Genomic DNA, 27662 nt, shown 5'->3' on the forward strand with positions numbered 1-27662 from the left:
GGCCACTGCTGTGGCAACTGTTTGATCCCTGGCCTAGGAACTTCCACATGCCACAAACGAGGCCACTTTTTTTTTTTTTTTTACAGTAACAATGAACTATTAGAGAAATTTAAGAATAATCCTATTTATGACAACATCAAAAAGAATAAAATGCTTAGTAATAAGCCTACCTAAGAGAGGTAAAAGATCTATACTTGGAAAACTGTAAGATACTGAGGAAAGAAATTGAAGGCAACATAAGCAGATGGAAAGACATATCATGTTCATGGATTGGAAGAATTAATATTGTTCAAACGATCATACCATTCAAGGCAATCTAGATTCAATTAATCCCTATCAAAATACCAAGGGTGAAGTTTCTCCTTGCTTTGTGCAATGGGATTGATGGTGGTGCCTCTGTGGCACCAGGATGCAGGTTTGATACCAGCCTGGCATAATGGGTTAAAGGATCCAGTTGCAGCTTGGATCTGATCCTTGGCCTGGGAACTCCATATGCCGTGGGGTGGCCAAAAACAAACAAGCAAACAAAAAAACAGAAAAACAAAACACCAATGGTATTTTTCACAGAACTAGAACAAATGATTTTCAAATTTGTGTGGAAACACTACAGACCCTGAATAACCAAAATAATCTCAAGAAAAAAGAACAGAGCTGGAGGAGTCATGCTCCCTGACTTCAGACTAAACTACAAAGCTACAGTAATCAAAACAGCATGGTACTAGCACAAAAACAGACACACAGATCAAAGGAACAGAACAAAGAGCCTAGAAATAAATCCACACACTTATGGCCAATTAATCTACAACAAAGGAGACAAGAATATATAATGGAGAAAAGACAGTCTCTTCAGTAAGTGGTATTAGGAAAACCAGACAGATACATGTGAAAGAATGAAATTAAAATGAAACATTCTCCAACACCATATGCAAAATAAACTCAAAATGGATTAAAGAGGAGTTCCCGTCATGGCTCAGTGGTTAATGAAGCCGACTAGGAACCCTAAGGTTGTAGGTTTGATTCCTGGCCTCACTCAGTGGGTTAAGGATCTGCTGTGAGCTGTGGTGTAGGTTGCAGACACGGCTCAGATCTGGCATTGCTGTGGCTCTGGTTAGACCCCTAGCCTGGGAACCTCCACATGCTGTGGGTGCAGCACTGGAAAAGACAAAAAAAAAAAAAAGAAAAAAGAAAAAAGAAAAACAAAAAAACCCCACAAAACAAAATGGATTAAGACCTAAATGTAAGATCAGGAACCATAAAACTTCTGGAAGAAATTATAGGTAGAACATTCCTTAACATAAATTGCAGCAATATTTTTTGGATTTGTCTCCTAAAGTAAAGGAAATAAAAGCAAAAATAAATAATTAGGACCTAAATAGACTTAAAAGCTTTTGCACAGCAAAGGAAACCATAAACAGAATGAAAATACAACCCAACGAATGGGAGAAAATATTTGTAACTGATGTGGCTGACAAGGGATTAATATCCAAAATATACAAACCATTTATACAGCTCAATATAAGAAAAAACCTTACCCAATAAAAAAATGGCCAGAAGACCTAAATAGACATTTCTTCAAAGAAATGATGGCCAACAGAAACATGAAAAGATGCTCAATATTGCTAATTATTAGAGAAACAAAAATCAAAACTACAATGAGGTATCACCTCAGACTGGTCAGAATGGCAATGATGAAAAAGTCTACAAACAATAAGTGCTAGAGAGGGTGTCGAGAAAAGGGAACTCTCTTATACTGTTGGTGGGAATGTAAATTGGTATAGCCACTGTGGAAAACAGGGTAGCAGTTTCTCAAAAACCTGAAAATAGAACTACCATAGGATCCAGCAATTCTGCTCCTGAGCATCTATCTGGAAAAGAAAAACAAAACACTAATTTGAAAATATACATGCACCCCAATGTCCACAGTAGCATTATTTACAATAGCCAAGATATGGAAGCAACTTAAGTGTCCATCAGCAGATAAGTGGATAAAGAAGATGTAGTGTGCGCGTGCGCACACGCACACACACACACACACACAGGAATACTATTCAGCCATAAAAAACAATGAAATTTCGCCATTTGCAGCAAAACGGATGGTGTTGGAGGGTATTATGCTAAGTGAAATAAGTCAGATGGAGAAAGACAAATACTGAAGAATATCACTTATAGGTGGAATCTAAAAAAATAAAACAAGTGAATAGAAAGGAAACAAACTCACAGATAGAGAGAACAAAGTAGTGGAGAGAAGGAAGAGGAAGGGGCAAGATACCGGTAGGGAATTAAGATGAACAAACTATTATGTATGAAATAAATAAGCTGCAAGGATATATTGTACAACATAGGGAATATAGCCAACATTTTATAATAACTATAAATGTAATATAACCTTTAAAAATTGTGAATCACTGTAACACATAACGTAACACTGTGTATCAATATCTCAATTTTTAAAAAGTTAAAAAATTTATAAAAAGGCAATAAACTACAAGTGTCATACCAGTTTGTGTTCATATAAAACTGTTCACATTTGTAAGCAAAAGAGAATCACACACTGTTCACATTTGTAAGCAAAAGAGAGATAAACACTTCAAATCTAAACAGGCTTTGGACAGATTTCCAAATTCAAGAGTTGAGGGGTAACTCCTTATGTTTTTATGATTAGAAGGACCCCAATGATGTAATGCTTATACCTCCCAATGCGCAGAGGCACATAAAGACCTCTTGCACAGGCAGTTCCATGCAATGATTATATTGGGCCTAACCACTCACCTCACTATCATCATCAGCCTCAGGTATCATTTATTCTGTACTCATCAAGTGATGTACTCTGCAATAATTACTGTTCTTGTATTTTCTCCTTCATCCTCTCAGCAATCCCATTTAGAAATGAGGAAATTCAGGCACAGAAAGGTTAGGCAATTCATCGAAAGTCACACAGGAAATTAGATGGTGGAGTGCAAAGAGTAATCCAGGTTCTAATTAGTGACTCTTTTTCCTACCACAATGGGACATATCCTTGCTAATACTGCAATTTCAATATGAAATAAAACTCTAAACCTATGAGCAAACTCTTAATAACCTTCACTAAGCATTTCTACTAGCAAATATTTCCCAGTGATAGATAATAAAGACACTTCTTCCGTGGTCAAACTCATAACATGGCAATGAACCTTTTGACTTCAAGATTCTTACCATTTCTAAAATGCTATGACTTGAGGTTTAGTTATTTAACATGTTTCTACATAAAAAAAAAAAAAAATAAGCTTTCTTTTAAGGTGACTCCTTACTGCCTGTTTCATGAGCAGACAGAGGGTTTTTTCTTTTCCCAACCTGAGCAATCAAAACACTTCTCATTTAGACAATAGATGGTGATTTCCTTACAACAAAATTCAGGCTAAAATTAGACAATCTGGTTTCCCCACATTCCTCTCCTATCTTTTCTGCACCTTCCTCTTTGAGTGAATTTCTCATGTGCAGCAAGCTGTTACTTGCTGAGGAAAGCCTCAAACTTCAACCAGAAAAGAGCATCTAAGTTAAAGATCAGAAGGAGAAGCAAAGTGCAGCAGTAGACCTGCCTTTCCTGAGGAAACCCAGCTGCTCATCTCCTCAGATCTTTTATACAAAACTCAAGGGAGCAGACAGACAGACACCAACAGGCAGGTAGGCCGACCAGCAAAAAGGAAGACCTGCAAAATGGACCCGACGCTGTATTCCTCTGGAAAATCAGAGAGTAAGTGGGTTCGAAGGTCACCCGGCCCGTCTTTTGCCAGCTTTGCAGGGTCCTGGGGCCCTGGGGAGTGTAGGGAGTAGGTAGAAACTCGTCCCCGACCCCCATAAAGGCAGTACCCACGGCTGGACGGAGAGTTTACTTTGCGCGGTCAGATCCGTAAGGCCGGAGAAAGTGGTCTCAAACCGAGGACAGGATTTTTAATTCAGCAGCCATTTAAATGCAAGGGCCGGCAGAAAGGACGGGGGCAGGGGTCTCCGGAAAGTGAGGAGTCCGTCGCAGTCTCCATTGCCCCCCAGACTCCAGCCCCCGCCCGGGCCCGGTCCCTAGATACCCACCTTCTTTCCCGAGCCTGCGTCTTGCAGCCTCGCCGCCGGGCACGTGCAGCGCTGAGTCCCTGGAGACCTGGGCAGAGGCCACCCAGGCGGAGCAGGCGGCGCGCGGTGAGACGTCTCCTCCGCGAGGCTCGGCAGGCGAGGGCTGAGCGCGGACCTGCAGCAGAGACTGGCGCCCGCCCCCGCCGCCCCGTCTCCACCCCGCGCGGCCCCCAGGGCACAACCGGCCAGCGCGGCGGGCAGGCGGCGGCACGCCCAGCCCCGGCCTTCCAGGTCCCGCCGCCCGGGGAGGGGGCGCGCTTGCAGACTTCTCGGGCAAAGGGTGGTCACCCCATTGTCGCTCGGCCAGAGGGCGGATGCAGAGCCCCGCTCGCCTCTTGCAACTTCTCATGCCACCCCACCCCTCCCTACCCCCTTACACTGCCTCCAGTTCCCGGATTCCCCAGGCCCGCCGGAGACTGGCCAGATGATTAAGGTCCTGCAACTTCCCCTGCCCTCAGGGTGTACCCATCACTCCCACTCCGGGGCGCGCCCACGCCCGAACCCCGGCTCCCCTCTAGAGAGCCTGGAGAACTTGGGGTCGCCAGGTGGAAAGAAACAAAAGCAGTTCATCGCTGAGTAAGAGGGTGATGTAAACCCCTGAAAAAGGTGCGGTGCCCCAGCTCAAGGCACCTCAAGGCCACGCCCCACGCGGAAGTCTGGGAGGCTCACCTCGGATTCATCACCTTCCTGTCGGATTCACTTCCTACGAGAGAGCCGGAAGGGTGGGTGACTCTGGGCGATTTACACATTTCCCAGCCTCCTTCGCCCAAATTACACAGTTTTGTTGAGTGTTTGCTATGCACCAGGCTGAGCTTTGAGGATACAGTGGTTATAAAACAGACATGGGGACTACAGTTTCCTCATCTGTAAAATGGGTAGAGGAATGGAATTCCGGCCAGTATTCCATGGCAGAATTTCATGAAGTTCATGGCAGAGATTCATGCAGTATATGTAGTCTTTAGTGATTTTCACCAAGTACATAAAGCTTTTGATAACTTAAGTATTTACTTAAAATGTTGTGAAATTTAGAAGTAAAAGACAAAAAAAAAAAAAAATAGAAGTAGAATCCTTGTTCTTGCTTGGACATTACCATATTCAACTTTAAAAGATCAGTTGAATAATGATCAGCAAATGTGGGATTTTATAATTAAAGTGATTAAAAATCTGAAACTGAATTTCCTAATTTGGTAGAGTTTGTTAACTGTGGGAATGTGGTCAACTGTCATCTGGGCCCACTTTTCTACATGTGTGCCACCAACTGTGCTTATCTTAGGCAGAAAGTGTCTAAGACTTGCTTTCTGGAGACTGGGCATTGCTGATTTAAGACCATAAGGTCTTCAGGATCTTGAATGTGATCATGAAGTAGTGATGGCTTTACACAAAACTGTTTTTCATTTTAGTTGAAAATATGCGGATTGTGCTAAAGAATTTAATTAATTTTTTCTTTTTTAATTTAATTTAATTTTATGGTCACGCCTGCGGCATCTGGAAGTTCCAGGTCCAGAGATTGAAGCTGAGCCACAGCTGCTACCCCATGTGTGCAGCTGTGAAAACTCTGGATCCTTTAACCCACTGCGCTGGCCAGGGATCTAATCTGTGCCTTTGCAGAAGGCTGAACCACTGCAGTAGGATATTTTTTTTTCTTTTTAGGGCCATTCCTGCAGTGTATGGAAGTTCCTAGGCTAGGGGTCTAATCAGAGTTGCAGCTGCCAGCCTACGCCACAGCCACAACAATGCTGGATCCAAGCCACATCTGCACCCTACACCACAGCTCATGGCAACCCTGGATCCGTAACCCACTGAGCAAGGCCAGGGATCTAAACGCATCCATGAGCACTCAGGTTCGATCCCTGGCCTTGCTCAGTGGGTTAAGGATCCAGCATTGCCATGAGCTGTGGTATAGGTCACAGAGGCAGCTCTGATCCCATATTGCTGTGGCTGTGGTGTAGGCTGGCAGCTATGGCTCCAATTGGACCCCCTAGCCTGGGAACTTCCATATGCCTTGGATTCCGCCCTAAAAAGACAAAAAAAAGAAAAAAAAAAAAAAAAAAAAAAAGAAACAGGACATTGTCAGTTCCCAGAAACCCTCTAATCCCACTTTTAAGTTAACCCCCATCCCACCCCAGCCCAAAGAGTAACCATTATCCTGACTTCTAATACTTAGCTGGTTTTTGCTGATGTTTGTACCATATGTAAATGGAATCAGACAATATATTATTTTGTGTCTGGTTTCTTTTGCACAACATTATGTTTTTTAGTTTCATCCATATTGAATGTCCCAGGTTTTTTTAAAAAATTATTATTATTATTATTTTTATGTACTGCCTGGTTATTATTCTGTGACACAGATCCAACTCACCCACTAAAGTTCTGGTTTAGAAGTGTATTAAAAAGTGTATTTTAGACTTCAAAATCTCATACATATATAAACAAGCAATACTTACTCAAAAAAAAATAAGCAGAATCAACACTTTGAGTCTGTTATTTAATCCACACATATTCATCAAGCAATGACTAGGCTTATTTATGCATTCAGCCACTGTGTTACTGTGAGGTAGACAGTGAAATATGTGCTAAAATTTTTCTGATTAGGCACAGATTTTATCTTCAGGTCATAACTATGTTGCTAAGTAATATGGAAGAGAGGTGTGTGTCTCTGTCAGGTCTGTTGTATGGTGGGCAGTCTGAGAAAGCTTCAGAAAGGAGAAGCATTGAATAAGAGCTATATACTTGTCTATAATAACATGTAGTATCTAAAAACTAGATGCGGAGTTCCCGTCGTGGTGCAGCAGAAACGAATCTGACTAGGAACCATGAGGTTAAGGGTTCAATTCCTGGCCTCACTCAGTGGCGTTGCCGTGAGCTGTGGTGTAGGTCGAAGATGTGTCTCGGATCTGGTGTTGCTGTGGCTGTGGCGTAGGCCAGCAACTGTAACTCCAATTAGACCCCTCACCTGGGAACCTCCATATGCTGTGGGTGTGGTCCTAAAAAAAGGACAAAACACACACCAAAAAAAAAAAAACAAAAAAAAAACAAAAAAAAAAACTAGATGCTACAGGTATTTTTCAGCTAGTAGATAGTTACCGTGCTTCAGGATCTATATCTCCTGACTGTAAAAATGTCCATGTTCACAGTGAAAATATTGAAACCATACCTATTATCAGATACTTATAGACTGAAAAACTGACCTGAGAAGTATTACCTTCAGAAGGTAAGTGAGTCATGTCTACATTATCATATGCAATGTGAGTATGTAACAGAGAAGAACAAACCTGGAATATACATGATAGCCCCTTCTCAAGTCTCTGCCCCCAGACTTGACCTTTAAAGACACAACACTATTCATTCATATAGAGATAAAAAGTTGCGGAACAGAGAGTAGCATTTGTTGTGTTGGAGGCTTACAGGAACATAGCCACCTGACCTAAGTGGACAGCTGCATGAACAAGGATTCCAGGGGAATGCCCTAGTGGTCTAGTGGTTAGTACCTGGCATTTTCACTGCTGTGGCCTGGGTTCAATCCCTGGTCTGGGAACTGAGATCCCATGGCCAAACAAACAAACAAAAACAAAAAAGCAAACAAAGACTTCTGGCACCAAGAAGTTTGCAACAATCAGCCACTCCCCTCCCCTTTGAGTATAAAAGACAACTGTTCTTTGGGACACTATCTTCTCAGACTCTGGCTTCTCAAATAAAGACACTATTCCTTGCCCCAACACCTTGTTTCTCCATTTATTGTCCTGGACCCAGTAACAAGTACATTGGAATCAATGAGAGATGTGGCTGCATTCTTAGTCACTGAACAAAAAAGGAAAATGAAACAGAAGCTGGCCTTTAACTATCCTAGACATTTTAACTTGTTAAGTGAAGGTGACTTTCTTCCTCTAACACCTTCCCACTTCCACCAGATGAGCCCTTAGAGTTTAAAAACTGCTGTATAATTAACTTAGAATGAGAAAGTTGCTTGAAGGAATTTCTTCTTGATTGATGGTTTGATTTGACAGAGCAAATAGGCTGTTACCCAATGTAAATTTCTGAATGGGATTACCCATTCAGTTTATAAACCTGCCACAAAACTGGCACTAAGAAATGGCAACAGTCACCTGAAATGTATTTTGATTTTCACTGAGTCCTTGGGATTCATGTGTATGGAGAACGTGTTCTATTGAGTGCAAAGAAGTGGAATGTGCCTATTATAGCTACATCTTACTTTCCAGCTGGATGGATAATGAGCACTTTCTGCGCCCAGGCAAGTTCTAAAATGTTCTCCCTGAGAAGGTGGAGAGGGTGTGTCCTGATGTATCCACAGGCGCTAGAGGAGGAAGGGTGAGGAAGAGGAAAGAAAAATAAGAAGGGTTTGCTGGAGGCCACTCTGGAGCCCACTGTGGAGAATTTGAGAAGAGGGAGAAAGATGGTGCCTTTTCCCCTCCTTTCCCCTCCTTCTTTCTTTCTTTTTCCTTCCTTTGCATACAAATCAGTCAAAGGGTACCAAAGAATATACACCGATAGTTAAGTCTTCCTCCTCTCTTGATAATAAACTTCCTTTCCCTGGAGAAAACCATTACTCATTTCCTCTTGAACCTTCTAGAGATATATAGACTGTATGTATATAGGCTATTTTTTGCTTTTTATACAAGTGATAATATTATAGACATATTTTTTGTGTTTTTTTCCTCACTTTTAAATATCTTGTTTAGGAGTTCCCGTCGTGGCACAGCAGAAACGAATCCAACTAGAAACACTGAGGTTGCTGGTTCGATCCCTGGCCTTGCTCAGTGGGTTAAGGATCTTGCGTTGCGGTGAGCTGTGGTGTAGGTTGCAGATGTGGCTTGGATCCTGTGTTGCTGTGGCTATGGTGCAGGCTGGCAGCTACAGCTCCGATTAGACCCCTGGCCTGGGAACCTCCATATGCTCCCTGTGTGGCCCTAACAAGCAAAAAAATAATAATAAAATATCTTTATTGTATTGAATGCCATTCATATTCATGGCTGCTTCCACCCTTGACAGTCCTCTTTATATTTGTAGAAATCCTTGTGTTATTATTCCAGTCTGGAAATCAGAAATCAAATTCTCAACCAACCTTGCAGCTAGGGCACAGAACTAGACCCTTTCAGTCAGGTACACACAGGCACAACTTTAATTTGGCAGTGAGTGAGATGCAAAGAAATGATGTATTTGAAGTTTCCATCTAATGATCATAGGTAAGAATCTTTGATGAATTTAAAAATCAGTGAGTAGCAATATGATAAGAAACAGGATATTTGTAGTCTTAGTATCTCCCTACAAAGTATTTGACAATTACATAGGGAAAGATACATAGTAATATTAGATTGGAGAAAACTGGCAGATATCACCTTAATCAAGTGATCAAAATGAAAGTCATCTGTAATAATGCATATCAACTTTGCATAACTGAGAAAGCATAGCATTGCTTCCATGGTATTCTTGCCCCAAACATATAACCTCAATTTAATCATGAGAAAATGTCAGACAAATCCAAATTGGAAGATAGCTTAGGAGATAAATCACTAGTATTTTTCAAAAGTGTTAAGGTCATGAGAGACAGAAAAACTGAGGAATTGTGTCAGGTCAGAGACAACTAAATACCTTATGAGATCCTGGATTTAATCCTGGAAGCCTGTGATATGTGCATAGGGCAGTGGATTAGCTAATAGTATTATTTCCATACTAACTTGATGGTTTCCATAATTGTACTGTAGTGATGTACAAGAGTACACAAGTTCTTTGTGTACCATTTTTGCAATTTTTCTATAAGTGAAATTATTCAAAACAAGGAGAAAGGAGGAAGAGGAGGGGTGCGAGAGGAACATGTTCTGATATGCTCTGATTCTGAAGCGATTGACTAAGAGGGCTGGGGTTCTGCATCCAGCCATGACCTTCCAGTGAGCGGGGGAAGGAAAGCCCCATGTGAAATGGTCGTTTGTTGCAACCCAGTTTTCAAACTGGATTGGGGTCTGGGGCCATGTCTGCTCTTCTTATCCCTGGCAGTGACTTTACAGCTGGTGGTTCAGGATTTGGAAACTGACAAGTCTGGGTTCACCTGCTTGGTACTGCTGACACAACAGATCAGAGGGCTTGGGCATATTTTAGCTTGAATCTCTGAACCTCAGTTTCTGATTCTCTAAAATAGGACTAATAATACTTGTCTTGTAAGGTGCTGTGAAGTGAGAAAATGTTTCCAAAGCACTGAGAGCAGAGCCTGAAACATGGCAAATATTTGACGAATTTACTTATTACTAGAGTAATTTTATCATTTAGTAATTTATTAATTACTAGAGTAATAAATAAATAAGAAACAGTGACGTGTTCTCTAGGCAAGAGGAGGAACTGAAGACTTGGAGAATGTTGCATCTCTTCACAGGAAGGTAGGACTCTGCTCACCTTTCCTCCTTCCTTACTTAACAGGTAAGGGACCAAAGAAGGGGAGGAACAGTCGCTTAGTGATGCCATAGGCACTTATTAACTTTTTCAGATGGCATCACAGGGAAAATGTGATAGGTTACATCCAGGTTAGTAGGAAAGGATTCACAGCGAATTCTTTCCAGATCCCAATGCAGGTGTAGGGGGAAATACTGAATACTGAAATGATTTTTTGTAGAAACAAAGAGAGAAAGCAAAACAGAAAAAATTATTATTTTTTTTTTTTTTGCATGTTGTCATTGAAATTTTACATGGATTCTCAGGTTTAATTCTACTTATATACACAGCATCTTAGTTTTAGAGATTTTGATTTCTGTCCTACTTTCTAGTAATAGATGTTCAATAAACACTAGCTAGCGTTATAGTAGGAGGCATGATTTTGAAAAATCCAGAATGCTGAGTATGAGAATCTTTTATTTTTTTAAATCTGATTTCATCTATTGATTTTTGGTTAATATAGTTGATTGGCTACTTACACTTATCTTTTCTTCCAGTTGGCTCCCTGCTTAAATTATAGTATAGGAATAAAAAATGTATAAACCTACAGTGGTAAAGGTTAGCAGGAGAAAGGCCATCAACCAATATGAGATTTCAAGATTTCTTAGAAGACAGAAAAACTGAAGAGGGAGTGGTTAGTAATGAAGCAGAGTGGTGAAATCCATAGTCTAGGAGTATGTGAAAATGGAGATGTAACTGAGGCTTTCTAGAATATTCTCAGAGAAACTCAAGTCCTGGAAATGCCTGGTAAGACAGACAGTGGATGTGAAATGTGTTGTCAAAAACAAGGGAATGAATAGAAAATCTCTAAAAAGAACAGTCAGTCTTCTCACAGTCACATTTAGGCTGCAAGATCTCCACCCTGCTGGCCCAAATCCAGAGGACTCTACTCTTTTGAAGTTGAATGTTTCCTTTGAAAAGGTTACTTGGCATAAAGGGCAACTCCCCACTCAATTACCCTAAAGCAAAGCTTATCAGTGAAACCTTGGACACTGAACTCCCAAACAGGTAAAAAAAAAAACTATATCCTTATTTTCAGTAAGGATTCTCGTTTATCCTCCAATGTGAGAAACAAACTTAAAAATAAATTATTTTATTTAATTTATTTTTGTCCAGTTTTATTGAAATAATTGACATGGCAAAATTTAACACAGAAAAAAATGGGTAAAAAAAAAAAAAAGAAACCTAGAAAAGTACAAGAGAAAAGTAAAAATACAGTGGGATAAATTATCACAGAAAAATTGCCCAGAGATGAGGAACATGAACCTCATTTAAAAGAGTCCACTAGATACCCATTAAATAAATAAGAAATAGCTACACCAAAATACAGTCTTGTGGGAAGTTCCCATTGTGGCTCAGCCATAATGAACCTGACTAGTATCCATGAGCACTCCAGTTCGATCCCTGGCCTCACTTAGTGGGTTAAGGATCCGGTGATGCCATGAGCTGTGCTGTAGGTCACAGATGAGGCTCAGATTGCTGTGGCAGTAGCCTAGGCCAGCAGCTTCAGCTCTGATTCAACCCCTAGCCTGGGAACTTTCATATGCCATGGGTGTGTCCCTAAAAAGACCAAAAAAAAAAAAACAAAAAAAAAACCCCAAAACAAAACAAACAAACAGAAAAACCCAGCCTTGTGAAACGTCAGATCACCATGGAAATAGAAAAAAACTCCAAAACTTTGAGTAAGAAAAACTGGCTTATTTACAAAGGAAACCACATGAGCATTCTATGGGCAGACTACCCAATATGTTTCAGACATGCTAGGACTCAGAAAATTTAATTTTCACATAATCTGTCTTAGAAACGTTCTCAAAATGGGCTCTAGAAAACAGGGAAGTCAATCAAGAGAGAGGAAGCCTAGGATACAGAAAACAGTAGATCCAATGAAAAAAGTAAAGGAGGCTAATTGAGTGCCTGGGAGGAGGCCTTTGGGGCAAAAGAGGGCATTAGACTATCTGATGTTATGAGACTTTGGGAAATGATTTGGGATACAGCAAAGGAAAATAGTGCAAGAAAATAATGAAGTCAGAAAACTCAGGAAAGCAAATGGAAGCAAAAAAGGAAATGTAATTATAGTGGTTTTAATTTCAAAACTCTATCTATAAACAAAGCAACTGTGACTTAATAATAGCATGAAACAGAATGTAAACATTGTCAGTGATGTAATAAGAAAGACATTTTTGTCTTCATCTGGTTCCTGACACACAGTTCCTAAAACCCTTGGAATTTCCTGAGTGATAAGGGTAGACAGGAGTGTTTCCTTGTAATGTGGTGACTCCTGGACTAGATAGCCTCAGGCTGGAGACTGGTCCCCAGGAAGACCAGGCCTTGATTAAAATCTTGGAACTTCCAGCACCACTTTCCAATCTCTAGGAGCTGGAGTTTGAGTTAATCACCAACTGCCATAAGCATGCCTGTGTAATGAAACCTCCATAAAAACCCTCCACGGGAGTTCCTGCTGTGGCTCAGTGGTAGCAACTCTGACTAGTATCCGTGAGGGTGTTCATTCGATCCCTGGCCTCACTCAGTGGGTTAAGAATCTGGCGTCACCACGAGCTGTGGTGTAGGTCGCACATGCAGCTTGGATCTGGCATTGCTGTGGCTGTGGCATAGGCGGGCAGCTACAGCTCCCACTGGACCCCTAGCCTGGGAACCTCCATATACTGCGGGTGTGGCCCTAAAAAAAAAAGGCAAAAGACAAAAACAAACAAAAAAACAATGAAAAGTAAAGGCACAGGTGACAGAGTTTGGGGAGGAGGGGAGAATGGATGAAGGCAATTGGGAAGGTGCTTAGAGCCTCATGCTACAATATGGGATGCCAAAAGGTTGATGAACAAATAATCAAGGTGTTTCCTTGGGAAGGTTCTTATCTCATCAAAGAAGGAATTCAGAAACGAGACTGAAATTGAGAAAGTAAAGTGAGGGTTTATTTAAGGGAGAAAGGAGAGACAGGATGACAGGTGAGCAACTGCTCCCTATGTTTTTCCCTGATTTTCATTTGAGCTCCATGTTCCACAGGGGAAGAGGGATTTTTGTCTTTATTTGGCTTTTTTTTGCTTTTTTTTTTTTTTGCTTTTTAGGGCCGCATTTGCGGCATATGGAAGTTCTCAGGCTAGGGGTGGAATCGAAGCTGCAGATGCCGGCCACAGCCACAGCCACAGGAACATGGGATCTGAGCTGTGCCTGCCAACTACAGCTCATGGCAACGCCAGATCCTTAACCCAGTGAGTGAGGCCAGGGATTGAACCCGCATCCTCATGGATGCTAGTCGAGTTCGTTAACCACTGTGCCACGAAGAGAACTCTTGTCTTTATTTAGCTTTGATTGTGTCATGGCATAAGTGCATGATGGGTACTTCTTTTTTTTTTTTTTTTTTGTCTTTTTTTTGCTATTTCTTGGGCCACTCCTGCGGCATATGGAGGTTCCCAGGCTAGGGGTCGAATCGGAGCTGTAGCCACAGGCCTATGCCAGAGCCACAGCAACTCGGGATCCGAGCCGCGTCTGCAACCTACACCACAGCTCAGGGCAATGCCAGATTGTTAACCCACTAGGCAAGGGCAGGGACCGAACCCGCAACCTCGTGGTTCCTAGTCGGCTTCGTTAACCACTGCACCATGACAGGAACTCCATGATGGGTACTTCTTATTTGCAAGGCTAATTGTATTGAGGGCGTAATAAGCAACAAGTTACATTGGAGATTCTCTCCCTTTTCTACCTTTCTTTGTCTGCTTCTAGGGCACTTATCACCCCAATAAGTGGTTTCCTGTGAGTCTGGAGGTTCCCACTTTTCTTTGTCTGCCCATGGACCCCACTGTTTGCATAAGGCATGACTTCCTGCCATCTAGTTCTGTGCCCCACTTTCTCTGCTCCTACCTAGCTACCTGCCTTCTGTAACAAAGGTGTTAGTGTATTACTTGAAGTAACAAAAGCAACTGAAAGAAGAGCTAAAATAAAAATAGATCTAAATATACCTATATTGGGAGGTGGGAGTTTTGTAAGACAACTTTTTTTTGCTTTTGAGGGTCGCACCCACGGAATATGGAAGTTCCCAGGGTAGGGGTGGAATTGGAGCTACAGCTGCTGCCTGCACCACAGCCACAGCAATGCAGGATCTGAGCTGTGTCTTTGAACTACACCACGGCTCACGGCAATGCTGGATCCTTAACCGACTGAGCAAGGCCGGGGATCGTACCAGCATCCTCATGGATACTAGTCAGATTCGTTTCTGCTGAGCCACCACAGGAATTATAAGAGAACTTAATACTCATCTATTATACCTAGAAATCCACAGATAATGTCTAAAATTGGTAAACTATAGGGTTCTCTTGTGGTGTGGTGGGTTAAGGATTTGGTTTTGTCACTGTAGCAGCTTGGGTCAGCTCGAGTCACTGCTGTGGGTTTGATGCCTGCCCTGAGAACTTCCTCATGCTGTGGGTGTGGCCAAAAAAAGAAAAAAAGAATTAACAGTAGAAACATGTTACATACAGTTGATTCTTATTATTCATAGGAATTACCTTCTATAAAGTTGTCAGTAACGTTGAATCAGGCAATACTGACCCATTGCTCTGAGGGGAAATAGGTACAAACACAAACACACACATCTCACATAGATCATGATCTTAAATCTAACAACAACTCATCCTGGTAGATTCTACTTTTGCAACCAAGCAGGACCCTAGGCGGAGCCTTCCTCATATCCTCTGCTTCAGCTCCTTTCAGATGACGGAATCTGATGTACATTTCCTGAGTTGTTTTACAGATGTGAAAACCTCCCACCAAATGGACAATGTTAACTAACTGATGACCATGAACTTACAGCCCTGAGGGCTCCTGGAGCCTAAGGATCCATCCTGCTCACCCCTGTGACACTGCCCTGTCATTTCAACATCAGCCAATCAGAGAACTGTGTAAGAGCTGATCACACACCCTGAGATCCTCCTCCCTCACCTGGCTTTTAAAAATGCTTTAGAATTTTGTTCGGGGAGTTTGGGCTTTTTTCGGGCATGAGCACCCTGTCTTCTGGCATGGCCTGTTCCGAACTCCGATGTTTTGGTTTTGTTTGTCCTCAATGATTGTGTATGTGTGTGTACCACACTCAATCCCTTTGTATTGGAGAAATGGGTCTAGCTGTGGAGTATTTTGGTTGTAAACAACACAAACCAATTCTGTCCTAAGAGGGTAAACAGATAAAATTAAGAGATATGGCTAGGCAGGTATCATCCACAGAATCAAGGAGACTCTCCCCGTTAAATGTTCGAAAGCACAGGAGCCCAGGCTGATCAGAGATCCAGGGAGTTCCTTCAGGCTTCTCTCGTCAAATGAATGGGCTCCATGTGGTTTCAGACTTTGTGCTTGTGATGGCTTGAATTGTATCCCACCGAAAGATATGTTGAAGTCCCAGCACCCAAGACCTCTGAATGTGATCTTATTGGGAAGAAGGGTCTTTGCAGATGTACTCAAGGTAAGACGAGGTCATCCTGGAGTAGGGTGGCCAATCCAATGGGGCAGGTGCCCTTATTGGTGGAGAAGAGACAGAGACATGCGGGGAGAAAACTGCCATTGACAATGGAGGCAGAGTTGGTGTGATAAATCTAAAACCCAAGGAATGCCAAGGGTTGCCAGTGAACGCAAGAAGCTGGAAGAAGCAAGAACGGATTCTTCCTTAAAGATTTCAGAGGGTGCATGGCTCTGCCAACAACTTGATTTCAAAATTCTAGCCTCCAGAATTGTGAGACAAAAAGTTCCATAGAACTTTCCAGGCTAGGGGTCAAATTGGAGCTGCAGCTGTCAGGCTACACCGCAACCACAGGAACCCAGGACCTATGCTGCAGCTCAAGGCAATGCCAGATCCTTAAGCCATTGCCAGGGATAGAACCCATGTCCTCATGGATAATAGTCAGGTTCGTTACTGCTGAGCCATAATGGAACATCCCCAAAAGTTTGTTGTAAGCCACTTAGTTTGTGGGATTTTGTTACAGCAGCCCTAGGAAACAAATACAGTTTTTCTGCTCCAGGTTCAAATTCCAAGAAGCAAACCTCCAGGTAGCCCAGCTAATGCTATGTGCACACCCATGAGGCCGTATTAGGAGGGGTGGGTGGCCCTCCAAAGGGCAAAGGGATGCTGTTGCCACGAGTAGGGAGAATGGGTGAGGGCAGCAAAACCAGGAGATGCACCTGGTGTGAGCCCAGGTGCACTGCTGGAGCCTCGTGACCTGGGGCGGTGGTTCAGGAATGTGGAGGCCACTTCCTCCTCCTCCCACCTCCTCGTGGTGGTGTTTCTGTGATTTCTTCCTGGTGGAGCAAATTCAAGCCTCTTTACAAATTAAACATTATCACAAGGGTCTTTGTAACTATACTGAACTTTCCACTTTATTTTTTTTATTTAAAATTTTTTATTAGAGTCAATTTCTTCTGTACAGCAAAGTGACCCAGTCATACATGTATACACATTATTTTTCTCATATTATCTTCCATCATGTTCTATCACAAGAGACTGGCTATAGCTTCCTTGCTATACGGTAGGACCTCATTGCTTATCCATTCTAAATGTAATAGAAACTCTCCATTTTTAAAATCACCCACATATGCATCAACCCAACCACGCAGCTCTTTATCCACCCATCCATCCACTTCTGGGCCTGCCCATCCTTCTACCTACTCATCCACCATGAACTGATCTTTACGCTTATCCATTCATCTACTCTACCACCTAACTATTTACAGATGAGCACCTAGGTCTACCAGGCAATATTCATAAGTTCATTCACTCATTCATTCATTCAGTAAATCAATCAGTATTTGTTGAGTGCCTCCTCTGTGTCAGACAATGTTCTAGTTGATGGAAATAAAGCAATGAATAAAAAGATATGATCTGTACCATCATGGAGTTTGCAGTATACTTGTAAAGACAGATGTTCAACCAATGATGAGGAAGATAAAATATGAGGTAACTTCTCTTTTGGTCCTAATGCCTTTCCCTGATACTTCTCTCTCTTTAGCGTGTATGGAAGGCTTTGGTTACGGAAAATTTAAAGAGCATTTAACATAGAAAGACCATTGGAGAAAAGGAATATCACTTCCAGAGGTGAGTGAGATTTAAGCCCACTGGACTCTAAGCTCCTGGAGGGCAAGAAGAGTGTATATTTTTATTTTATTTTATTTTATTTATTTTATTTTATTTTAGTCCTTTTAGGGCCACATCCAAGCCTTATCTTCCACCAATACCACAGCTCACAGCAATGCCCAATCTTCAACCCACTGAGCAGGGCCATGGATCAAACCCGTGTCTTCATGGATACTAGTCAGGTTTGTTACCACTGAGCCACAATGGGAATTCCAAGAAAAGTGTACATTTTAATTCACTTTTTCTCAGTCCTTGTCACATAGAAGGAGCCAAAAAAATACTTTTTAAATGATAATGAGGAACCCTACCTCTTCTGTAGTTTTCTGAGTTTGGACCCATTGAAATGTTTAAAAACATTAAGCAGTGTTTTTACAGATTTCCATAGCTGTTCTATGCCATGCACTGTAGAGGTAAAAAAAAACCACCCCAGGAAACTGAGAGGAATGTAGGCTAAAGAACCCAGAATAGACGAATCAAAGCTGATTGAACTATGGACGTCCAAGGAGCAAAAATAAATGTTAGGAACAGCATTTAGTGGGGGAAAAACTGTAATTGCAATGTATACATGTAAGGATAACCTGACCCCCTTGCTGTACAGTGGGAAAAAAAAAAAAAAAAAAGGAACAGCATTTACCACACTGTGAAGCTTGGCAGGACTCAGACAAACAACTTATGTTGATTTATTTTCTTTTTCCTTTTTTTTTTTTTTTTTTGTCTTTTGTCTTCTTAGGGCCGCACCCACAGCGTATGGAGGTTCCCAGGCTAGGTGTCAAATCAGAGCTGTATCTACCAGCCTACACCACAGCCACAGCCACAGCAACATGGGATCCAAGCCACATCTGCGACCTAGTACCATACCTCACGACAATGCCAGATCCTCACTGAGTGAAGCCAGTGATAGAACCTGTGTCCTCGTGGATACTAGTCAGGTTTGTTAACCACTGAGGCATGACGGGAACTCCTTATGTTGGTATATTTTCACCCTACTTTATAATGTTTTTTATTTAGGGCCCAAACCCATGCAGAGTGTGTAGGCATCACCTGGCAGCTGCTAGAGATGCAGGTTCTTGCTTCCCACCTCAGACCCCCAGAATTGGAATCTGCATTCTAGCAAGATCCCAGGTGATTCTCATGCTCAGTGAAGTAGAAGTACTGGACCACTGAAGGCTGAGAGAACGAGGTGTGGTTGCTCTCTGTCCACTCCTCTCCCACACGGACTGCTGCAGTCGTGAAAATGATCACATCCAGGAAATGCAGGAGAAGGGAGGACAGGTAAGGGCAGTGCTACCCCTTAACTCTTGGCAAGAGCCCTCCCCTTCCTGCAGCTCTCCTCTGGCCAGGTGCGTCCTGCTGGCTGAGGAGTCCATGAGACCCAGGGGAGTGTCCCCTGGGGACCACCTCTAGACCCTTGTCGGCTGCACGCTGAGTGAGACTCTGGAGTTCCCTGCACAACTGGCCCCAATCATGTTTCTGCCTGGACTTCTTCTCAGGCATTGCATTCTGACCACCCAGGTTCCAGTGCCAGCCCTGCCCCTACCCCTCTACTGAGGTACTGGACCTCAGGACAGATGACAGCAGTGCCTGGAGCTGCCCTTCCTCCACAGGACGAGGCCAATACCTGTGCTTATCTAGGCCCCAGGGGTGGCCCTCCCTCTCTTCCAGATGCTGTCCATCAAACGTCTTCCTCCTCCCTTCTCCTTCTCTCATGGCCCTTGCACTTTGGGTTTGTTGGAGGAAAAGAGGAATGACTCAAGGGGGAGAGAACGAAGAAGTAGTTTGTGAGGAACTGAATGACCCTACACCCTGGTCTCCTGTATTATAACCTACTTCAGGGCGCACACTTTTCTTTGTCCCTGTGGACAAATAGCCCTTGCCTAGATTTGGTCATCTCATATCTGCATGTCTTTTTACTTTGGTACTGAATCTCTAATCTTTTTTTTTTTTTTTTTTTTGTCTTTTTGCCATTTCTTGGGCCGCTCCAGCGGCATATGGAGCTTCCCAGACTAGGGGTCAAATCGGAGCTGTAGCCGCCAGCCTACACCATAGCCACAGCTACTCAGGATCCGAGCCGCATCTGAGACCTACACCACAGCTCGAGGCAATGCCGGATCCTTAACCCACTGAGCAAGGCCAGGAATCGAACCTGCAACCTCATGGTTCCTAGTCAGCATTCGTTAACCACTGAGCCATGACAGGAACTCCTCCAAGCAGTCTTTTTGAGGAAGGGAAATATAGCCAGAGTCATTTTCTTTACCTACCCTCCTGGGACTTGGCTTCAGTGTGTACACAAGTGGCCATGATAGTATGGGATGGAGCCAGGGGAGGGAAAAGAACACGAGTGGGATCTTGGCTTAATAGACATTAATCTACAGTAGGTGCTCAGTAAATGTTTAAAGACTATGTCTTTCTGTGCTTGTTTCCTCTGCAGGGTATCTTGGTTAAGATATTTGAGGTGCTTTACCACATAGCTCCCACTAGATGTCACTGTTGTCATGTTTGCAAATCCCATCTACTTCATTTCCTCCTACCCTGCCCCCACCGTGGTTTGATTTCATCACATTTAGAACACATATACCTATACATTTTTAAGTTGGCAGATTTTTCCTCTAATAATTATGGAATTCTTGCTTTACTTACATGTTGTCACTGACTTCCCATTACTTTTGTTGTTTTACTTACTCCTATATTGGGCTTCCAAAGGTCTTGTACACAGAATGTACTTAATTAAATTTGAATTGAATTGAAAAGAGGGAGTTTCTAGGGATTTGAGGAGGATAGTGTCATTCTACTTTAACTTACTACAGTACTATTTATTTTTAAAAAATTAAGTAAATACCTTGATTGTACTAGGGTTTTTAACCAGATAACTGTTAAGCCAAATTCAGTGTGAATTTTTTTTTTTTTTTTTTTGCTTTTTTAGGGCCACACCTGTGGCATATGGAGGTTCCCAGGCTAGGGGTCTAATTGGATCTGTAGCTGCCGGCCACAGCCACGGCCACAGCAACGTCACATCTGAGCTGTGTCTGCGACCTACACCACAGCTCATGGCACGCTAGATCATTAGCCCACTGAGCAAGGTCAGGGATTGAACCCACAGCCTCATGGTTCCTAGTCAGATTCGTTTCTTCTGCGCCACCAGGGGAACTCCAATAGAATACGAGGTTTTTATTTCTCCAAAACTAGACAACATATCAGGCATTTATATCCTTCAAGGTCAAACTCTCCAATCTCTACTGGTGAGGTCTGCCTTTGGCTTAGAATAATTAATCCAGTGCTGAGGGGCAATGGCAATTGGGAACCAGTAAGTCTACCTACTCCTAGGAAGAGAGGTAACTGTGAGACAAAGCAAATTTCCTGGGGGGCATAAGGAGACAGGAGAAACTATTGCAGAACTGTACCCAGTGGGTATTGTATGCCCTGCCTGTGGTGCTTTCAACAGCTGCCATGGCTGGTGCAAGGGCCAAATGGCTCATGGCGACTGACCATGAACTATGGAGAATTGAAAAAGGTGGGGGCCCCATCCATGCAGCAATGCCCAACACTGCCCCCATCTTAGAAACCTTGGCCATGGTCCTAGGAATGTACCATGCTGTGTTAGACTGAGCAAATGCCTTTTGTACTCCACCTCTGGCCACTGAGTCACAAGATCAACTTGCCTTCACGTGGGAGGGCCAACAATGCACCTTTCAACTGTTTCTCCAAGGCAACCTGCACAGTCCTGCCGCAGGTCACAGGTTGGGAGCTGGAGACCTGTCCCTGTTCTCTTTTCCCCACCAGTAAAGACTGTGAGGGCTTGCCTCTGCTGTAGAACAGTCTGTAGACTTTGCTGGAATATCTGTGAGGAAAAGGATGGGTGGTGAACCTGCAGAAAATTCAAGGCCCAGGCACTGCTGTAGAATTTTGGGGACTCATATGATTGGGTAAGATTCACATTGTCCCAGAAACTGTGATTGATAAGGTACAAGACTGTCCCACCCTTAAGAACGTGAAAGAGGTACAAGCCTCTGTAGGGAATTGGGATTTGGAGGACTTTTATTCCCCACCTGGCACAGTGCCTCCATCCCTTTTGCTGCCTGGTAGAGAAAGGGCATGTTTGGGACTGGGGATCTGAGCAGCAAGCTTCCTTCAAGAAGAAAAAACGCTAGTGAAGCAGGTGATGCCTCTGGGCATCTATCTCCCAAGCGGTGTTGCCCTTTGAGTTTGGTATGTTCGACTCTGAAAGGTATGGGCTAGGCACTGTGGCAGAGACAGCAGGAGAGAGTGCCTTAGGACTTTTGTCCCAGCTCTGGAAGGGGGCAGCAACACCACATACCCCTAGAGCAACAGCTCCTGGCAGTGTCCACAGAGCTTCTCTAGGTAGAGCCTCTCATGAAGGTAAGAACTCATGGTAAGAATTTCCTTCCTGGAGTTCCCATCATGGCTCAGTGGTAACAAACCTGACTAATATCCGTGGGGATTCAGGTTCGATCCCTGGCCTTGCTCATCAGGTTAAGGATCCCGTGTTGCTGTGAGCTGAGGTATAGTTTGAAGATGAGGCTCAGATCCCGCCTTGCTCTGGCTGTGGCAGCTCTAATTGGACCCCTAGCCTGGGAACTTCCATATGCCATGGGTGTTGCCCTAAAAAGACATACACATACAAAAGGAATTTCCTTCCTGTTAAGGAATGGGTTGAGAGCATGTCCCATTCACTCACCTCTGCCAAGACTCAAACTTCCACTCTAAGTGGCAGAGCAGCAGACTCCTTTTTTTTTTTGGCTGAGCCCCTGCACACGTGGAAGTTCCCAGGCCAGGGATCCAAACCTCACCACCAGCAGTGACCTCAGCCCTTGCAGTGACAGCCTTGTTATAGCAGAGGAGCACCCCGTTTGCCAGCCCATTGTCTCCAGATATGTGGGTGCTACTAGGCCCTGTAGAGCCTCCAGATGCTCTCTCCGCTGCTTTTGTGGCAGCCCCTGTGGCTGGTAGAAAGGGAATGCGGGAAATGCCTGCCGACACCTTGTATACAGATGAGTCTGTTCAGGGCAATCTGTCACTCTTCAGCCCAACACTGACACCATCTGGATGGAAATGGGAATGAAACACAGCTGTTATGGGTGAATTTAGAGCAGCCTGGCTGGGTTGAATGTGGCAGTTTGAATTCATGAGCCTCGTCCATTAACCCTTTGCACTGACCGCTGGGATGTTCTAAATAGATTAATCCTAAGATTGGCCTATGGTAAAGCCAAGGAGAGGCTGATCATGAATGATCCTCATGGGGTCAGGATGTGTGGAAAGACATCTGTGTCACCTGTAAGAGCCTGTCCCACCTCATAAAGCATTGACACCTCCTGGCAATTAGGAAGCTTGGGTACGAGTTCTAGCAACCGACTCTCAGTAGATACAGCAGACTGGGTGTATAGAAAGTGCGGCCACTGTTGTCAAGGGTGCTAGATTGCCCTAGAAATATAGTGACTTGGTTAATGCAGTAACAAAACATCCTGAGTGTTCTAAATGACACCTTGGGGCTATTCACCTGAGTTCCTAATCAGCGAGGGATTGCAAATTCATTATATTGGCGCCTCTCTCCAAGTGCGGGTTTTAAAATTCCTTGGTTTGTGTTGCCACTGCATCTAGCCTAACCCAAGCTTTCCCCTATTGCCACTCACACTAGGCAGCCACTGTTAGGGGACAGAGAAGCTGAGTACCATGGACAGATGCCACCATTGAATAGACGGTGATGGTGATCACATTTCAAAGGTCATGAGGTGCAAGACTGGTCAAAAGAACATGACATTGAGGAGTTCCCGTCATGGCTCAGTGGAAACGAATCCAACTAGGAACCATGAGGTTGTGGGTTTGATCCCTGGCCTCACTCAGTGGGTTGAAGATCCAGCATTGCCGTGAGCTGTGGTGTAGGTCACAGACACAGCTTGGATCCCATGTTGCTGTGGCTGTGGCGTAGGCCAGCAGCTGTAGCTCTGATTCGATCCCTAGCCTGGAAACCTCTGTATGCCGTGGTATGGTAAGGCCATAAAAAAAAAATGGCATTGAGTGGAAGTTCCATGTCCCCTAGGACCCATAAGCAGCAGGGTTACTGGAAAGGTAAAGTGGAATATTAAAGTAGCAGGGTAAATTACTAACAGATAAAACCATGTTGGCTGGATGGAGTAATGTGCCAGGCTTTACTACATTTGAATGATCAGCCAGGAGGGCCTGTTGCCCCATCTCTCAGATTGGGGACCCCTTCTGAGACCACAAATGCCTTTTAAAGGTATGGATGTCTTAGGAGCTGTCCATTGCCCAGACTCTCACCATGGGTGTAGGTGTTGTGTTGCTGAGGACACCAAGCCCCATCACACCTGGGAAAGGCACTATCTACTAGAATTTTCAATGGGATGTCCCACCCCTGGGAGACATGGGAGAGTTACTTCACACCCCTGGGATCTTTGGTCCTGCTGTGAGCTCGACCTGTGGAAACACATTCTACCTGGAATGGAACACACACTGTAGAAAGAGGGGAGAGGAAGTGGGTCCTGATCTGGCTTCTCTCATCCCCAGTCCCTCTCTTCACACCTGACAGTGCTGCTTCCCCCAGGCAACATGCATGATATGCACAACCAGGTCAAGTTCCTAAAGCTGCAACCACATGCATGATACATACAACCAGGTCACGTTCCTAAGGCTGCAGCCACATTCACAGCCAGGATCAGGCCACACGTGTTCTTATGAAGAGGAAGACCTTCCCACACTGGTTTCTACTCAATAGATATTTAACCTTAGACTTCTGCTCCTGTGCTGTCTGGTCACTGGCTATGCACTCGATGGAAATATCTTTCTACTATGGGCGCACGTGTACGCCTTGCAAAGGAATCAACCCAACTGTTGGGTATGTGGGCAGCTGCCCCGCTCTAGCTCATCAGAATTGCCATGGTGGTCTCACCAACCCAGGCAGGGGATTGGGAGGCCCTAAAGCAGGACCCTAAGAAAGAACAAGCTAAGGCTAATACTATTAATTCATCAGCTATCACCCATGCGATCCAGATCCCTGGACCCCTGCACACACGGTCAATAACACTGTGCATAGTTACATCTTTTTTTTTTTTCCTGTCAATCCAGCTACACAGGGAAACTGTCATACTTCTAAAAACACCACAATCAAAGCTAGGGTGGGAGGTCCCATCGTGGCTCAGTGGTAACGAGCCTGACTAGTATCCATGAGGATGCAGGTTTGATTCCTGCCTTACTCAGTGGGTTAAGGATCCAGTGTTGCTGTGGCTGTGGTGTAGGCTGGCAGCTACAGCTCTGATTTGACACCTAGTCTGGGAACTTCTATATGCCGTGGGTGCGGCCTTTAAAAAACCAAAAAAAAAAAAACCAAAAAAAAGCTAGGGTGTCTACCCTCAGTTTATGATGGGTTTCTGTGACTCACCCCAGTCTGTGGACATTTGAGCACTCTGGCACCCATCTTTTGGGAACAGAAAAATCACTCCAAACAGAACCAGCCCAACTATACCAGGAATGTGGGATGAATATCACTGGAGTGGAGAACTCCTTCTGTCGTGACCAATTTGGCACTGACTGGTCATGCTGTCCAGGTCTATAATAAATTATTATAAGAAGGGTAAATTAAACTCAAAGCAAATAAAAGCAAAGAAAAATTCTAAAATTAGAATTTTAGAATGGGACTGAATGGCTGTGTGACACATATTTGGCCGTGACTTCCACCCGGGCAACTGGGTTGCTGCATTCTGGACTTTCTCTGGGTACAGGGGAGAATCTGCCTCACGTATTAAACCTGCAAAATTCCCCCTCCTCAAGACCAGAAGGACACATTCTGTTTTCCACTATTAAGATCACTTGGTCAGCATTTTGGCCCCTCTATTGTCCTGGAGAGTGTGACAGCACACGTAGAAGTCCTTACTAAATTCACCCAACAAGCCTTAAATGAGAGCTGGTAAAACCTACCTTTACTGAACACTGAACTGTCTCTAATGAGAAAAGCTGTCCTCCAAACTAGAAAGTATGTGGACATTATTACTGCCTTGTAAGGAGGCACCTGTGCCATCATCCAAACAGAAAGCTATGTGTTCATACCTGATGAGTCTGCTATTGCATCTTTACTAAATCACACAAGGACACAAGTGAGTGACCTGAGTGATCTGACCCTTAGTCTAAGGGACTTATAAATCAGTGCTTTGGATCTTGCGGATCTTGGTGAGAAAATTGTTATTTATTTTGGAAATCATCTTATTGCCTGAGGGCCAGTTTCAGATGTCACCAGTGAGACTCTTGAGTTATGAATTAATACTACGTACAGATGGGACCCCGATCTTGTCTGCAGCAGTCTTAAAATACATTCCTAATAATTAAAGGCCAGTTATGATGTATGTAAATAGCCTGGCTAAGACTATAATGCCAGAGGTATCTAATGTGCTCAACTTCTAAGTATGTTGGGTTTGTGTTCCTCAACATCCCACTTCTTTACCTTAAAATGGAATAGTGTGTTTATTATATAGTAGAACTTGGCTTAACCCAGATACTTTAGACATAGCCATGGCATTATAATTTTATTTTGGTCATGGAAGTTGGGAAAAAAAAAAACTGTCCAAAGATTGAAGTAGTTACTGAAGACCTATAAGTGCCTTTAACCTTCCCTCTTCCTCATTCTTGAAGGGTTGTAAAATGAAAAGTAAGACTGACTTCAGTCTTCTATGTCTGTTAGGCACTGCTGTTGGTGAGGTTCGAAAAAGCCAAAAAGCAGGCCAAGAAAAACGAAGGAAAAGTCCTTGAGAGATTTGGCCGTGAATACACCTGGCAGGAAGTTAACAGTATCCACATTATTTTGCATTATGAAATGAAGTAATAGATTCTCTTTGGTCTTCTAAATCATTCCTATTTGAAGCGAGATTCCTGGGAGTTCTCTTGGGGCACAGTGGGTTAAGGATCTGGCAATGTCACTGCAGAAGCTTGGGTCACTGCTGTGGTGCAGGCTTGATGTGTGGCCTGGGAACTTCCACATGCCTCAGGATGCTCTTCCACCTGCCCCCACCCCCACCCCACCCCCAGCAAAAAGAGCATGATTCTTGAGTTCCCTGATGGCCTAATGGTTAAGGATTTGGTGTTGTCACTATTGTGGCCTGGGTTTGATGGATTTAATCCCTGGCCTGGGAAGTTCTGCATTCCATGGGTGTGGCCAAAACAAACAAACAAAACCAAACCGTGATTCCTGAGAGGTGCAGAATCTGAGACCTCATACTAAATTTCCTGCCTGTAGGACTCACAGGCATGTTAAGTTTTCAAGGAATTGGTCCATTTAATTTATTAAATTTATGAGCATAGATATAAGTATTTGTAGTATTCCTTATTATCCTTTTAAGGTCCATGGATTTATAAAGATGCCCCTCCTTTCATTACTGTTATTGATAACCAGCTTTTGGTTTTGTTGAATTTCTCCTTTGTTTTTCTGTTATCGATATTGTTGATTTTGCTCTAATTTTAGAATTTGTCGGAGGTCCCATTGTGGCGCAGTGGTTAACAAATCCGACTAGGAACCATGAGGTTGTGGGTTCAATCCCTGGCCTTGCTCAGTGGATTAAGAATCTGGCATTGCCGTGAGCTGTGGTGTTGGTTGCAGACTCGGCTTGGATCTGGTGTTGCTGTGGCTGTGGTGTAGACTGGCGAGCAACAGCTCCGATTCGATCCCTAGCCTGGGAACCTGCATATGCTATGGGGAGCAGCCTTAGAAAAGGAAAAAAGACAGAAAAAAAAAAAAGAATTTTTCTTTGCTTTTACTTGCTTCGGGTTTGATTTACTTTTCTTTCTTTGGTTTCCCAATATGAAAGCTGAGGTTATTGGTATTAGAACTTTTGACTTTTCTAAAATATGCATTTAATGCTGTAATTTTCCCTCTAAGCTCTGCTTTAGCTGCATCAAATTTTTGACAAGCAGTTTAACTTTCATTTAGTTAATAATATTTAAAAAATATATCATGAGATAATTTTTGACTCATGATTTATTT

At 43.4% G+C, this 27662-nt stretch overlaps 1 protein-coding gene across 4 annotated transcripts in view; it reads right to left on the reverse strand.

Annotated features, from left to right (window-relative positions):
- Positions 1–4743, reverse strand: part of FERMT1 (FERM domain containing kindlin 1) — a 60460-nt gene extending 55717 nt beyond the window's left edge. For 2 of the 4 annotated variants that reach the window (XR_014832797.1, XM_001927818.6), the window contains exon 1: positions 4066–4743. Coding sequence is in view for 1 of the 4 variants with exons in the window: in XM_021077598.2 (XP_020933257.2) it covers positions 2770–2783 (14 nt within the window). In the remaining 3 variants the exon portion in view is untranslated. Of the gene's footprint in view, positions 1–2769 lie in introns of all 4 variants that reach the window. The other 2 variants (XM_085004469.1, XM_021077598.2) reach the window with 2 other exon arrangements.
- Between the last annotated feature and the right edge of the window lie 22919 nt (positions 4744–27662).

This window comes from Sus scrofa, chromosome 17, assembly GCF_054392235.1.
Source record: "Sus scrofa isolate SSC_HxYL_T2T_F1_AM1 chromosome 17, Sscrofa_HxYL_maternal_Yorkshire_Landrace_v2.0, whole genome shotgun sequence".
In the NCBI taxonomy this organism is placed as follows: Eukaryota; Metazoa; Chordata; class Mammalia; order Artiodactyla; family Suidae; genus Sus; species Sus scrofa.